This window comes from Dromiciops gliroides, chromosome 2 (assembly GCF_019393635.1).
Source record: "Dromiciops gliroides isolate mDroGli1 chromosome 2, mDroGli1.pri, whole genome shotgun sequence".
Classification (NCBI taxonomy): Eukaryota; Metazoa; Chordata; class Mammalia; order Microbiotheria; family Microbiotheriidae; genus Dromiciops; species Dromiciops gliroides.
Window position 1 is genome coordinate 69,781,592 of NC_057862.1, and position 16,561 is coordinate 69,798,152.

The window sequence follows — 16,561 nt, forward strand, 5'->3', positions numbered from 1 at the left end:
TAATCCAATTCATATTCATACAATTATCCCATCTGCAACATTTTTGACAAATGGGCATATACTTTAAGACTTCCAGTGAGAGGAAAACCATTATCTCCTAAAGTAGCCCATTTCTCTAAGTTTTAGGAAGCTCCTCCTTTTTTTTTAAAAAAAATCTTTAAAAATTAAAAAAGATTCAGTTCCAAATTGTCTTTTTCCTTCTACCCATTCTCCACCCATTGAGAAGGCAAGAGATATGGTGCCCATTATACATATGAATTTATGCAAAAATATTTCTGCATTAGTCATGTTCCAAAAGTAAAGAAAAAAGGGAAGAAAAATAAAGAGAAAAATGTTTTAATTTGTACTCTAAATCCATCTGTTGTCTATGTGGAGGTGTATAGTATTTTACATCATGAGTCCTTTGAAGTTGTGGTGGATCACTATTATTGACTACAGTAGCTAAGTCATTCACAGTTGATTATTGTACAATATTGCTCTTACTATGTACATTGTTCTTCTAGTTCTGCTCACTTTACTTTGCATCAGTTCATATAAGTCTTCCCAGGATTTTCTGAAACCATCCCCTTCTTCATTTCTTATATCACAATAATATTTTATCATACTCATATACCATTTGTTCAACCATTACCCAGTTGATGGGTATCCCTTAATATCTTACCACTACAAAAAGAGCTACTTCAAATGTTTTTTGAACATATGGGTCATTTTCTTTTTTTGAAAATCTCCTTGGGATACAAACCTAGCTGTAGTTTTGCTGGGTCAAAGAGTATACACAGTTTTATAGCCCTTTGGGCATAGTTCCAAATCTTTCTCCAGAATGGTTGGATCAATTCACAACTCTATCAACTGTGCATTAGTGTCCCTATTTTTCCACATTCCCTCCAGCATTTGTCATTTTCCTTTTTTGCCATCTTTGCCCCATTTTTGATGGGTCTGAGGTATACCTCAGAGTTGTTTTAATGTGTATTTATCTAATTATTAGTGATATAGAGCATTTTTTTCATATGACTACAGGCAGCTTTGATTTCTTCCTCTGAAAACTGTCTGTTCATATTCTTTGACCATTTAGCAATTGTCTTTTTTCATGAAAAAAGTTTTACTGATATGCTTCATTTGTACATTATCAATCTTTACCTCAACCCCATGAGAGTTCTCTTGTAATAAATTAAAACAACTAAACAAAGCTAACAATGGACGGACCTCATCTCAAAGTGCATGCAACATTCCACATCTGTAGCCCCTGCCTCTCTATTTTTAAGTATTTTTTAAATGAACAGAAATCTAGTTTCTCTCTTAGCTACATTCCAATGGGAAAAAAAAGATAAAAGAAAAACAAATTCCTTGTAACAAATATGGGTAGTCCAGCAAACCAAATTCCCTCACTGTCTGTACCCTTAAAGTGTACCCTTTAAGTGTACCCAAATTCCCTCACGGTCTCATTCTGTACCCTAAATCCGTCACCTTTCTGTCAGGAGGTATTTCACCATCAGTTTTCTGGAATCATGGCTGATCAGAATTCTTCTAGCTTTCAAAATGGTTTGTTTTTACAGAGCTACTGTTACTATATAAATGTTTCTACTGGTTCTGCCACTTTTATTCGACATCAATTTACAAAAGTTCAGAATTTTTCATTTTTATAATATAGGTGTTATAGAAGACCTTCCTTCTAATAAGTATATAAAGCCAGAGTGGTATACTGGTGAGAATGCTGGCCCTGGGTTTGAATCCTGACTCTAATAGGAGCCAGTCTAAAATGAGGGTATTTTGACTACGTGGCTTCTGAGGTCCTTTCCTATCATAGATCTATGATAGCTTGATAAGCATTATGCCTAGTTTAGCCTTTGGGGGCCAAGTAAAAGAAAACACATCCTTCGAATACATTAATAGAGCTATCATATCCCCCCTCAGTCTTCTCTTCCCAGGGTAAACAATCCCATTTCCTTAAAGCAATCCACATGATGGCCCTTTGCCATCCTCAATACTTTCCTTTGGATGCTGTTCAGCTTATCAGTGTCTTTGCTATTTTTATTAACTCTGATATTCTAAGAATTGGTACTAAATTCTTTCCTAGGACCAGAAAAGAGGTACAATGTTTTTTGGAATGTGATACATTTGACTCCTAAAATATAAGACATAAAATAATAATAACTAGCATTAATGTAGTACTTTTGAGGACTGCAAAGTGCTTTTAATATATTATCTCTTTTGAGCTTCATAAGCACCCTAGTAGCTTAGGTGCTCTTATAAACGGGGGACAAGTGACTTGCCCAAGATCACACAGCTAATAAATGTCTGAGGCTACATTTGAACTCAGGTCTTTCTGACTCCAGGCCTACCGCTCTATCCGCTGTGCTACCCAGCTGCCTTAGGAGCCAAATACTTCAAAGAGAATAAACAAAGTAGCCTGAATTATTGGCTGTCAGTGAACAGAATGAGGAAACCTAGCTTCAGGGTCCACCTCATCTGTTTTTTAACTACCCTGTGCCTCTATTTCTGGGTCTGTAAAACAGGGTTAACAACTTTCCCCTTGCCCACACTGTGGAGATGTTTCAAGAAGAAAAGAATTAAAATGAAACCTATTCAAAGAAATGAAAAAGAAGCCTCTCTCTGCAAAGTTCTTTAGTTCTTCAGCAGAAGGGTGCCACATGCATAGGGAGTAACCCTGCCCTGGTTAATATTCCAGCTGTGATCCCTCTAACACCTGATCTTATCGACGAACACAGGTCCTCAGAAATGTCAGCCCTTTTACAGTAAGAGGATGTCAGTGATGGAGCCACTTGAAGTCTATGGAATTTACTTTTCAGAAGCCTAATGTTAAGACCTTTCTTGATACCAAGTCCAATGTTTTACCCATATGCCACCTTCTCTTAAGTCTTGCACTGTGGCCCATATGAGTAACAAACCCTTGACATCGGCATTATTAATAGCACACTGACCAACTGAATTAAGCCACAAATCTCCAATAAAGTAACCCGTCCTTGGAGGCTGAGTGATGAGGAGTGCTACAGGAGATCCCTGCATTGAAGAGGAGGGTGGACTACAGCAAATCCTTGGCAGTAGAAAGCAAACAGTACCACTTTTAGAGAAAGAAGAGTACTCTTTAAACTAAGAGTGGTGGGGTTTTAGGGAAGAGGCAAAACAAAGGGGCAATTCTAGATAACTGAAAGCAGTCCTAAAAATGATGACCTGGAGACTATTCTGAAGTGACTGAGGACCAAGCTGACCTCAGTCAATAGGAAGTTTGGGTAGACACTCAGGGAAAGAAGTTGTATGTATGAGGGGATGCTGTTCCCCAAACACACCCTGGTATATAGGAAATGCCCTTGGCCAGAAGAATGGGGATATAGAAATAGTTCTATGGGAGAAGAGCCCAGGCCTGGCAGCCCATGCCATCCCCTCATCCAGGATAAACACACTTTTCTGGGAAATGTACAAATGAAATTGGATTAGACTCAGGCCCCCAATGGTGACTAACAATTTATATATAATTAAACCAGCCAGAACTGGGAGAGAAGTCTTATTTCTCTCTGTAGTGAAGGGGTCAGAGTGAACATTCTGAAAATGGACACTGCTTGTTCAGGACTAGAGCAGAAATGAACTCGAAAGCAGAAATCCATCACTCCCCTGCCAAGTGGGTAAAACTTCTTTTAGAAGCAGGCCTTGCACAGGGACAAAAAAAAGCCTGGCCTCTGTGATTGATGCCATCCTTGGCTTCCCTGCTTGGATTCCAGAATGGCCAATTCATGCTTCTTGCTGTAGTGCCTCCTTTGATGAATTCCTGGGAACTGGCTGCGAGCCAGACCCTTGTTATGGGCAGCCAGCTTAGAACAGAGCTTTGGGATTGCTCCTGTCCTGAGTTGAACCTAGATAGTCAGGACAACAGTTGTGACCTCTGATCTGTAGAATCATTAGGCCCTAAAGCCCCAACATCATGAGAAAATGGCAGGCCTTGGGGGAGGGTAGAGAAGCAGCTCTGTGGACTTAAAATCCCTATGGGGAATCTCTTCAAGAGCTGACACTATATCAATTCAATGACATGAGAACTTCTGTGTGTCAGTCACTGTGCTAAGGACTAGAGATAAAAAGGAAACAGAACCTTCCCCTTGGAAGATTACAATGGAGTGAGACAATTGAGGATGTAAAAAAAATAAATGGGTATGTTCTAGACTAGAGGTTCCCAACCTGGGATGCTCATGTCTCTAGGAGGTTATAAGAAACTAATCAAGGGGTACTGGGAATATCTAGTATTATCCTATCAAAATTCATCTTTTTATTTCATGTCTTAATGTATATGCATGGTGAGCTACGGAAGCTATTGACTTTCATAATGAACAGGGGGTGCAGTAAGGTTTCCTAAAAACCAAGGGATGGAGATTGGGAACCCTTGTCCTACACCCATTTGTTTTTTAGTTCGTCAAATATCACGCTTGTACTAGTCACTAAAGTTCAGAAAGAAACAGGCACCAATGAGTCCTGGGAGGTTATTTATTTCAGTGAGCCATTAACACAATTCCTAACTAGGACAGTTGAACTAGGACCCAACAGAGAATTAGGGGAATATAGGGGATTAGCTAAGTACTGTATTCTCTAATTAGAGGTCATGTGGCACAGGGGATAGAAAGCTGGCCTTGGAGTCAGAAAGACCTGGGTCCAAGCCTAGCCTCTGAAGTATACTAGCTGTGTGGTCAGGGGCACTATCACTTAATCCTCTCAGCTCCAGATAGCTCGGTGACACTGTAAATTACTGTAATGTACTCTGTATAGATGGAGGGAGGAGGGAGAATTGAGAGTTACATTTAGGGATGAAATCATGGAGCTGTCAGGTGGTCTCTAACATGATTAGAGAGTAAAAGCTCAAGAATGTCCAGGGTTGCACACTTATTTTTTTACAAATTCACAACCATTCTCCAATATGGTGCAATTTTTCCATCTGAAAATGGGGTTAGACATTTTCTATGTATCTCAGGGTTACAGTAATAATGAATGAGTTTGGGGGCAGCTAGGTGGCACATTGAATAAAGCACTGGCCCTCGTTTCAGGAGGACCTGAGTTCAAATCCGACCGCAGACACTCAATATTTACTAGCTGTGTGACCCTGGGCAAGTCACTTAAACCTTATTGCCCTGCCGAAAAAAAAAAAGAAAAAAAAAAGAATGAATGAGTTCATATTTCCTAAACCATTAGACTCATAGACCCTTAGAGAGAAAAAGGAATTCAAGAAATCATCTAACCCAAGGGTTGGCAAACCATGGCCTGAGAGTCCATCTCTGCCTGGTTCTGTATGACCCTCGGGCTAAGAATGGTTAGTTTTCTGGAAGTATAAGAACAGACCCCAGGTGTCCTGACTCACATTCAATGCTCTTTCTGTGGCATTTATGAGGACATGACTCAGAGGCGGCTGAACATCTACTTACTAATGGTAACGGTGTCATTGATCTTAAAGCTGCAGAGAACTTGGTCGATATTCCGTGCGTGATAGAAGCCGTTGCCTCGAACCACCACTTGGAAGGACTCTGTAAAGACAAAAATTCAGAGGGACACATGAGAAATGGTTCGGCTCCATTTTCCATTTGACCTTGCCTTTCAAGTGACTCCTCCCCTCAAACTAGCCCCCAGCATTTCTACTTAGCAGCTGCTGTTTTTGAGTCACTGTCTTTGCACTGGGCCAAATCCTCATCCGGTGTATCTCTGTGGGAATCTTGGACCAAAATCTGGCCTTAGTGCCATTATCAAAAGGCATTTTTTTAAAGTGTCTGATTCTGTAAGGGGCCAAGCTAGGCAACACAAACTGTTTGGATGCAATATTGTGAACACTGGACCCACTTGTTCTGCTTCTGTCTGTTGTTTTATCGGTAATGATCTCTGGTTTCTATGAGGTTCATGGGAGCCGTGTCTTATCCTGTTGCCTAACTTTATCTCCCTTATTTTTTGTTGGGAAATGTAGGCAAGGGTAAGGATCTAATACTTTGAATCCCACATAAATTCTTAAGAACAAATGGGTAAATGAAGCAGGAAGTGGTTTTTTTTTTAAACAATTGAGAGTTTCTTGGCTTAAGGAATTTGAACCTTGAATTCTGAAATTAAGTTTAGGGTGGATTATTTTGTTCTTTTTGGTGAGATGAACAATAAAAATGCACCCCATCCCTACCAGTTCTATCAGGTCTCTTGATCAGAGGAAAGAGATTTTTTTTTTTGAGATTTTTCCTATTATATTCATTTATTACTAAGGTGATAGACCTAAGACTCTTGGCAGAACCATTAAATCAAATCCCCTGAATGACTGAACAAATTGTGGTATATTAGAATAATGGATGACTACTGCACTCTAAGAAACAGTGAATGAGGAATTCAGAGAACTGTAGGAAGACATATAAACTGATGTAGAGTGAAGCAAACAACCAGGAAACCAATGTGCAGAATGATTACAATAATGTAAGCAAAGAGAATACTAAACCACAACTAAACACAATATATGTAACACGATATAAATCTTCATGCCAGAAAAGGGCTAACAAAGTGCATTTCTCTTTTTTTCTTGGAGAAGTAAGGATCTAAAAGAGCAGAATGTGTAAGTTCTATCCGACTGGTTCTCTATTTTGTTTGGCTTGTTACAGGGGAAGGCTCATTGTGTTGATGGGGTAAGGACATATAAGATGACTTACAAAAATAAAAGGTGTTAGTAAAATTTAAGTGGAAGGTCATAGGAAATATTCCACACTTATGATATACTACTTCATTAAATGGGCAGCTAGGTGGCTCAGTGGATAGAGTGCTATTTCTGAGTCTTCCTATGTTCAAATCTGGCTTCAGACACTTACTAGCTGTGTGACCCTGGCCAAGTAAGTTACTTAACCTGTTGGCCTCAGTTTCCTCATCTGTAAAATAGGTAGAGAAGGAAATGGCAAACCACTCTGGTATTTTTGTAGAGAAAACCCTAAATGGGGTCCAAGGAGTCCCAATACAAAAATGACTCAACAACAACTTCATTAAATACCTTTGCTGTGAACATATGTGTATGCTTGCATATAATCTGTATATATGTGTATATATGTGTGTATGTATGTGTGTATGTATATGTGTGTGTACTGAGAAGAATGTTATGTACTCACAACATGGACTTCAGCCAACCTAGGAGGAAGACAGGGAGTGGCTGGCAGAGTAGAGGAGAGTCATTTTCCAAAATGGTTTTGACAGCTATAGAAGGCAGAGATTGTACTAGAATAGATTAGCCAGGCCTATGACTATATGCAAATACTAGAGTCGACTGTGATAAGGCCAAGACAACTGATCATTTTAAGGAGGACTCTGCAGACTTTCTCTACTCTGCCACAGAAACCTTTTCACCCTGAAAGTTCGTTGACTACTAACACTGAAAGTGTCCTCTGACTCTGTGGCTTCTCTCTCTGATTTGTCAATTCCTCGAAGAACCTCCTTTTTTTTTTTTTTTTTTTTGCGGGGCAATGGGGGTTAAGTGACTTACCCAGGGTCACACAGCTATTACGTGTCAAGTGTCTGAGGCCGGATTTTAACTCAGGTACTCCTGAATCCAGGGCCGGTGCTTTATCCACTGCGCCACCTAGCTGCCCCCGAAGAACCTCCATTTTTTAGAGGAATGTCTATGCCAGCCATGACTTCATTCTACTCCAGGCTGAACTCCTGACTCTCTGAACTTTCTGTACCATGTCCCTGTGCAGGTACTCTCCGTCTTTCCCACCCATGTCATCTTCCCACTTTAGAATGTAATCTCCTGGAGGGTAGGGGTTGTTTATATCTCCAGAATCTAGCTCAGTGCCTAAGCACTTAATAAATGCTTATTGATTTGACATCTCAGCCATCTTGATAATTAATACTATGGCCAAAGTAGTCATGTGGTGAAGTCCTAGATTCAGATATCGTCTAGTTATTTGGAGTGTTCCAAGATCTACAGAGCCCAGATGAAAGAGTGAAGATAAAAAAATAAACACTGCTTCTAATATATAGTGAAAAGTAAAATGAACTAGTTTTCTGTCTTAGAGAAATTTTACATTCAGGTTATCTAGAGATTTGTGAGGAATTGTTTTCTTCTTTGGTTAGAAATCCTGAATATAGGACCTATATTTACTTAGCTTGGGGTGGAGGTGATGTGATAAGGATTAAGTACTACAATGGGTTTCTGACTTCAAGTCAAATGAGAGTTGAACTTTGGTAGTCAGAAGGAAGACTTCAAAAAGCATGTGTGATCTGAACTTGGTCATCCATTCTTTTCTCTGGTAGAGTTTGGCTGAGGGGAAATAGTTTGCAGCTTTTGGCAGGAAGAACTGTAGTCCTATCTTGCAGGGGAAAGGCTTGATAACCACAACATCTTAAGTAGATGGTGAACAGAAGGTCAGGTGGTGCCAAAGACAGTGAAATAGCCAAAGGCCAATAGAGTAAAGATGGGATACCCATCATGGGACAGTCAAGAGACAAACCCCTCAGTAGTGACCCGTCATGATATCACTGCCAGAAAATGTGGGAAGCTTTGAACACCGCAGACACAAGTTGAACCTTTATGTGTCAACCCTGGCCATATGTGATTATTAAATATGCTTCATATGTTCCCAACATGTCTATGTCTCATGAGTGATCCCTATGAACCTTCCTTCATTCAACTGAGGGTGTGTACATTTATGGGAAGTTTATGGGAGTTAGAGGAGAAGTGTCCCATGGTTACGTTATACTATTTTATTCAGTGGCTTTGCCTCTGATTGATTAGATAACACAAATATATTGTGAATTTTTGTGAGGTATGATTTGGAGATTATTCTTAACTGCAACAGTGCCTAGAACCTGGGGTAGCTACTGCGGAGGGCTCATATGTGAGGAAGGCACTATATGTTCACAAGCTTGTAGCCTGTTCCATTTCAGACTCTGCCTCCACCCAAGGGCATCATGGAGAGTTCAAGCTGTTCTATGGCATTTTGTGGGCATTTTGCCCATAACCCAAACTGCACAATTGACCCTGGGTAGAAAGAAAACATATTTACACAGGACAATCTGCTGAGGCCAAGACTAGCTACCTGTACAGACTCCCATAGCAACTCAAGAACTTTGCCAAGAACTGTCTCCAAGCTATGCTGTTATCCCATTTTTCCCATTTTTTATTATTTTCCAGTTACATGTAAGGATAGTTTCCAACATTTGTTTTCACAGGATTTTTAGTTCCAAATTTTTTTTCTCCTACCCTCCCTTCCGTCACTCCTCCCCAAGATGGAAAACAGTCTGATATAGGTTGTATAATCCCATTTTTTTCTTGGCAGAAGAACTCACCTAATTGACAAAAATGACATTGTGATGACCTCCTTCCCTTCCCACCTTAAGACCTCTCTGTGTATTCCCCCATCTTTTATTCCTTCTCTTAAGTTTCAGAAGATGAAGAAGTTTTGCTAAGGCTTTGTTTCCATTTCCGCTCCTAGATCTTGGTCTATTCATGAACCATGTTATCTTTTTCATTCTCAATCTCACCTTTAATGAGTTCAATTTTGGACATGTTGAATTTTTTTTTTTTTTTGGTGAGGCAACTGCGGTTAAGTTACTTGCCCAGGGTCACACAGCTAGTAAGTGTCAAGTGTCTGGGGCCGGATTTGAACTCAGGTCCTCCTGACTCCAGGACTGGTGCTCTATCCACTGTACCACCTGCCCCAAACATGTTGAATTTAAAATATCTATGGGACATATAGTTTGAGATGTCCAATAGGCAGCTGGAGATGTGAGCTTGGAACAGGAGGTAGGTGAGGTTTGGACAAGGAGATCTGACTTGTCAATGTATGCAAGGCATGCGCACAGTATATGGAGAAAGAGAATATGGAATGTAGGCATGTGATCAGCATATGGACAATTTTAAAGACATTCTTTGAAAGAAAGTGATATAGTTGCAGGAGTCTAACACTTTTGTCCCTTATGACCACCTTTAAGCTTCTAGAATTATATTGAGTGTAGGAAGGACCCTTAGGGGCCATCCAATCCAAACACCACCTGATTTTACAGATAAAGAAACTGAGCTCCACAGAAGTTAAGGGACATAGGCAAGGTCACATAGGGAGTAAGTTGCAGAGCTGGGAATCGAGCCTGTGATTCCTAGCATAGCGCTCTTGGTCCTGCATCATCTTGGTTCATACAAGTAATTTCTTGCTAACACCAACTTACATGGAATACATTTGCTGCTTCTGGCCAGTTCAATTCCTCTTCTGTATATAGTAACGTAACTAATTTAGGGGGTCTATCTTGTATAAATAAGAGGATTTTAAATAATGATAATATTATGATAAAAAAGAATGAAAACTTGTGTGAATCAGTGAAAATCATAGCTTGGGACCTGTCAAGTTAAGTTGCTAATGAAGGAACCTCTATAAAGTGACAGACCCCAAACTGTCCCCTTATTTTTACAAATAGAGAACACACTATCACACTGACTTATTCCATTATTAAGACTAGACAATCAGGGCATTGTGCGCCTAGCCTTGCGAGGCCAGATTGTTAAACCCTGCACTTCAACGTCATCGGCGGAACAGAGTCGTTGTAGACGTTTTGCTGTGGAAATGGTGCTGAGCTAATGCAATTGTATTGTTGAGCAATCCCTCGTTCATCTCAAGTGTATCCCAGTACCAGAAAAATCCATCTCTCGCTGCAATTCTGCTGGCTTTGTGACTGACTTCTTTCCCTTGTTCAAAGCTTTTCTTATAGGGATGGTATGGTTGCCATAAGGTTAAAAAGGACTAGGCAAACAATTAGTGCCAAAATCTGTTAGTAGGCCAAGCTCTGCACATTATTCAAAAAAATTCCAGTTAACTGAGGATGACATTATTGTTTTGGTAATAACCTACAGGCTAGCCTCAGCTTGCCACTCCAGTCTGCAAGAGGATACCTGGATTCCATTTTAGGATTCCAAGTTGGAGGCTGTGGATTATTGGAGTGAGAAACTACCTCCTACCCAGGCTGAGATTATTTGAGTTTCAAGTATATTTCTTTGGTGATGGTAAAAATGTCTACTATAAGTCTTGTGCTACTGTAACAGGACACTTTTATTAAGACCTGTTTTGAACTTGTCAGGGGAGATTCAGGGTGACAGTATAAAAGCCCACAGAGATTATGGTGTGAACCTAACTAAATAGTGTATGCAAAACACTTTGCAAACCATACAACACCAAATAAATGATAGCTATCACTTTTTTTAAAAGGTACATGTTGGACTAGATAACCCTTGAGGTTCATTCTAACTCTGAAATTTGGTGATTCTGTGATTTATAAGACTTCAGGCCAAATTAATTTTGAAAATTAATGAGTAGTAATTTTGTAACTTCCATAGCCAAACAATACCATATCATGTGGGGAAAGTATATTTTCCCCCATCCTGTCCTAATAATCTAGAAGACCTATAATAAAATGAGTTAAGAGAGTTCATACAAAGATGTTCAGGTAAGAACTTGTCTAGTGGACAGCTTGTTCAGATTAGAACATTAAACAAAAATGTGATGCTGTAATTTAATACCTTTAATATCAAATGGAAGAATAATGTGGGTGGTAAAAATAACAATAAGGGCATACGAGATGGGTCAGGGTAATAACTGAATCTTGAATTGAATTTCAGTGCTTAGCACAGTGCTTGGCACATAGTAGCCACTTAATAAATACTTATTGCTTTGGTTGAATGAATTGAAAAGAGCCTGGAAGATCAGGGAAAATCTGAATCAACTCAATCATACTTCCCCAACTCCCTGGTTGTTTTCCTATTCAATTCTAGTTCTGGGGGGTTTATTACCTAGTTTGGCCCTTGATTTCCTTCCTTAGAGTCTTAATTTCCACTCATCTGGCCTTCTGCATGCAGCCCTGAGCTGGGTTATGTTCTCTTAATTGTTGTCTTCTTCTATCAGATCATGAGCATCTTACAGAAAGGAACGATCTTTTTTTGGTATTTCCAGTAGTTAACACAGGCCTTGGCACATAGTAGGTGCTTAATAAATGTTTATTGATTTACTGACTGACTCCATCAAGCATGGAACCTAACAGTTACAACTGAGCACGTCTAGTAGCCATAGGCAGGCTTTGACTACAAGCAAAAACCATGGGAAATCCCACCTTAAGGCCTTTTCTTTCTCAATATGAGAATAATAAAAGACCTTATTATTGTCAAATAAATTTTTATGGAGCATCTTTCACATGCAGGGCACTATGCTGGAACCCCTATTACTGGGGATAATAATCTACCTCTATCTGACTTCACTTTCCCCTCAATGCCACCACCACTCAGCAGGTCATCAATAATCAAAAACTTCCTGCTACTTTTGCTTCCTTCCCCTTGTTAGCTGTTCACATCTAATCAGTCACTAAATCATACCAATTCCACTTCCATAATAATAATAGTTAACAATTAAATTGGGTAGTTAGGTAGCAAAGTGGATAGAACACTGGGCCTGGAGTCAGGAAGACCTGAATTCAAATATGGCCTCAGACACTTGATACTTACTAGCTTTGTGACCCTGGGCAAGTCACTTAACCCTGTTTGCCTTAGTTTCCTCATCTGTAAAAAGAGCTGGAGAAGGAAATGGCAAGCCACTCCAGTATCTTTGTCAAGAAAACCCCAAATGGGGTTACAAAGAAGTGGCTATGATTGAACAACAATATTTAATAGCACTTTAAAATGTGCAAAATGCTATATATACACCCATACACATATGTGTGTATCTCTATACAAACACACACACACATGTTGTTTGATGTTCACAACAGCCCTGTGATGTGGTGCTACTAGTTTACATTTTACAGATCAGGAAACTGAAGATCAGAGGGGTTCAGTGCCTAGCCCAAGGTCACACAGCCAGAACATGCCTGAGATGGTATTGCTTCAATGGAATGCCTGTTCAGTCCTAGGGCTTTGAGTGGAGGCTACAAAGGGCTGCTTCTCATCCTGATATATAACTTCATTCTTTTTTATCTTTTACTTATACATTTCCCTTTCTCTACCATATCCTTTTACCCCTCTCCAACACTCCATTCAGTAAGCTGACATCATTCCATTGTTGTTTTGATGAAATCAATGGGCACTAATGGTGTGGATGACTAAAAGGCTTATCCTCCTCAGTGGCAGAACATGAATGGATTCGCAACTGGTGGAAAGTATGTGGCTGAAGTTTGGTGGCAGGGGACTCATTCTGTGGAGCTGCTCCTTCCATTTCACCTCTGCTACCTCTTCACTGCTCCCTAAACCTCAGAATAAAAAATAAATGTGGAAAGCAGAAGACAACACTTACAAAAGACATCCTCCACCAGGGAGTAAAATACCACACAGAGGAAGCAATTTGTTTTTAGTTGTAGTGGCTTACTAACCTGCCGCACCATATAATATACCTTGTCTTCACCCTCAAAAGTGTCTCTGGTCTATAGAGCTCAGTAAAAACAGTGAGTTATCACCAAGGGACTTGGAGCCCCTCACAGTATGGCTTCAAAGAAGGAATTTGGAAGGCCTTTAATGGGAGTCAGGTAATGAGGCTAGTCTGAAAGGAGGTGTTGTGAGCCTTTGGAAGCTGACCAATTGAATTTTCAGTAAATTTCATAAGAGCCTATCAATGGATGAGAATAATCCTAGAAAATCTATATTCTTGTGTTCTCACAACATAGAACTACAAAGCACCACACATTGCCTTCCATTCATATATATATATGTGTGTGTGTGTGTGTGTGTGTGTGTGTGTGTGTGTACACACGTGTACATGTGCATGTATACACATACATCTATACATATGTACATACATACAAAATCAAAGGGTGAGCCCCCTAAATCTGATTAATAGCTAATAAGTAGGGAGAAGAATGGCAATTTTCCATTAAGAGTTATTGTGTTATATAGGACCATACAGACAGGATTTCAAGGGCCATTTTATTTATTACACTGTTTCTGGGAAGTATACATCTATCTTTGAATGCAGGATTTTCTCTGATTCAATTCAACAAAAAATTATTGAGCACCTACTATGTGCAACCAACAACCATCTACCAAGTGCCTATTATGTGTCAAGCACTGTGCTAGCTGTTGGAGGTACAAAGGTACAAATGAAAAAATTCATGTCCTTAAGGAGTTTACAATCTATTTTAAGAGTTTTGTATACACACACACACACACACACACACACACCTATAGTTTACTTGTCAACTCTTTATATATATAAACTAGTTAATTTGCAGGTTCAGGGAGGAAAAGTATTAGCAGTTGGGGTCAGGGAACCAGGGAAGGCTTCATGTAGAAGGTGGCCCTTGAGTTGAGTTTCTTTTTTTTCTTTTTTCTTTTCTTTTTTTTTTGGCAGGGCAATGAGGGTTAAATGACTTGCCCAGGGTCACATAGCTAATAAGTGTCAAGTATCTGAGGCCAGATTTGAACTCAGGTACTCCTGAATCCAGGGTCAGTGCTTTATCCACTGTGCCACCTAGCTGCCCCCTTGAATTGAGTTTCTAAGCAAATTGGGAGGTAAGAGAATGCATTCCAAGCATGGGGCACTGCCAATGCAAAGGCATGGAAGAACTGAATTGAAATGGCTAGGAGAAATTGATCAAATCTTGTACCTTAAAAAAATTTCAAAGTCGGGGTGCCCTCATTCCAATTGCTGTAGCAATCTTTTTACTGTGCCTTATAGGGTCGGAGCTCTAGGACTAGAGAGCAACTTGAAGATCATCTAGTCCAAATCTTTCATTTTTCAGATGAGGAAACTGAGGCACTGGGAGGTTAAGTGACTTGGCTAATGTGACATAGATAATAAACATCAGCAGACAGAACTAAACCCAGTTCTTTTGATGCCAGAGCTGGCCCTCTTTTCATGATACCAAGCAGTTATTTAACTAAGCAGTTAGTTCATATTGGGAACTCCAGCTTGTTCCCCAAAGTTCACTTCATTCAGTCATTCATCTATTCCTGAAATCACTAGATACCCACCATGTATGAGGCATTTTGTGCTTGGTGCCAAAAAGGAGATAAATACAAGTAAGGCAGGTCTCTGCCCTCACAGAGGTATTTGCCAGTTAAGATGATCACCACTGCCAACAGAGATCAATGAAGGACCATATATATTGCCTTCCCTGACCACTTTCTGCTTGAGGAAAAAAATGGGGAGTAATCTAAAAGCTGTTCCAAAGTTTCAAAACAAGGAAAATTCAGAGGAGATTAACTGATAGCTGAGCAGCTTTTTTTAGGCAGAAGGAGATGACAAAGTAAGAAATGTGACCAATTCCACGTGTAGATGTTACTTCGTTATTTCTTGAGTCTTCCCTTTAGCAGGGTAGATAATTGATTTGGTCTGATCTCTTTTTCAGCTCGCTGCTTCCCTATCCCTCATTCTCCCTGTCTCCAAACACCTTTCCTCTGCTTCTTTAACAAGCAATTGATACCAAAGATAAGTAACAAGATGGTAAGAGAGCAGCTTGTTGGCCTTGATGGATTCGAGTGATGAGGCACAGATGAACCCCATTCCAGGGTACTAAGAAAACTGCAGAATGTGATTGGTGAGCCTCATTGATCTTTGAAAAATCAAGGAGAATGGGAGAAGTCCTGAAGGACTAGAGACATGCATATGTTCTAATATTTTTTTAAAAGAGAAGAAGGTGGACTCCTCAAATTATAGACAAACGAGCTTGACTTACTCCATACCTGGCAATATTATACCATGGATGATTTGAAACTATTTGGAAAGAAATGTTCTGATAGCCAAGAGAAAACCATGCCAGAATAACATAATTTGTTTTTCTGACAGAGTCACTAGACTAGCATCAGGGGAATGTATAGACACAGCATAACTAGATTTCAACAAAGTATTGGACAAATTCCCTCATGTCAAGATGGAGAGATGTGGGCATAGATGATGGTTAGATGGATCCAGACTTGGTTGTATAACTAGACCTGGGGTTCTTCACCTTTTTTGGGTCATGGATCCGTTTTGGCAGTCTGGAGAAACCTGTGAATTCCTTTTAAAAACGGTTTTTATGTGTATAAAATAAAAAACACAGGATTGCAAAGAAAACCAAAAGTTAGTGGAAATGAAGATATATCTTTTTCCCATCCAAGTTCCTGAACCCTAGGTTAAGAACCCCTGTCCTAGATCAAAAGACAAGTCATTGTTCATTAATTGGAGGTTAGGTTGGATGGAGATCTCCAGTAGAATGCTCCGAATATCTACCCGTGGTCCTATGCTAGTCAACATTTTAATCAATTGCCAAGACAGTGTCACTGTCATGCTTATCACATATGCAGGCGACACCAAACTGGTAGCAAAGGCTAACATGTCGGTATCTGTCAAGATCCAAAAAAATCTTGACAGGTCAGAATAATGGATCGAATCAAGTAAAGTAAAATATGAGAGGAATAATGTAAAATCCCACAACTGGGGTTTAAAAAAATGTCAACTGCACAAGTACAAAACAAGAGAGACATAGCTTTAGATAAGTCAAGTGAAAATAATCTTGGGCTCTTGGTGGACTCCAGGTTCAGAATGTCAATAGTGAGCTATCAGATAAAATAAATACAATTTTAGGATGCACTGAGAGGCATTCTTGTCAAAAC

At 39.7% G+C, this 16,561-nt stretch overlaps 1 protein-coding gene across 1 annotated transcript in view; it reads right to left on the bottom strand.

The window, feature by feature from the left end:
• The window catches only part of ANTXRL (ANTXR like), a 97,965-nt gene that overhangs the window by 44,602 nt on the left and 36,802 nt on the right, over positions 1 to 16,561 (bottom strand). The window contains exon 10 of the mRNA XM_043980149.1: positions 5,418 to 5,516. Coding sequence (XP_043836084.1) covers positions 5,418 to 5,516 — 99 coding nt within the window. The remainder of the gene's footprint in view (positions 1 to 5,417; positions 5,517 to 16,561) is intronic.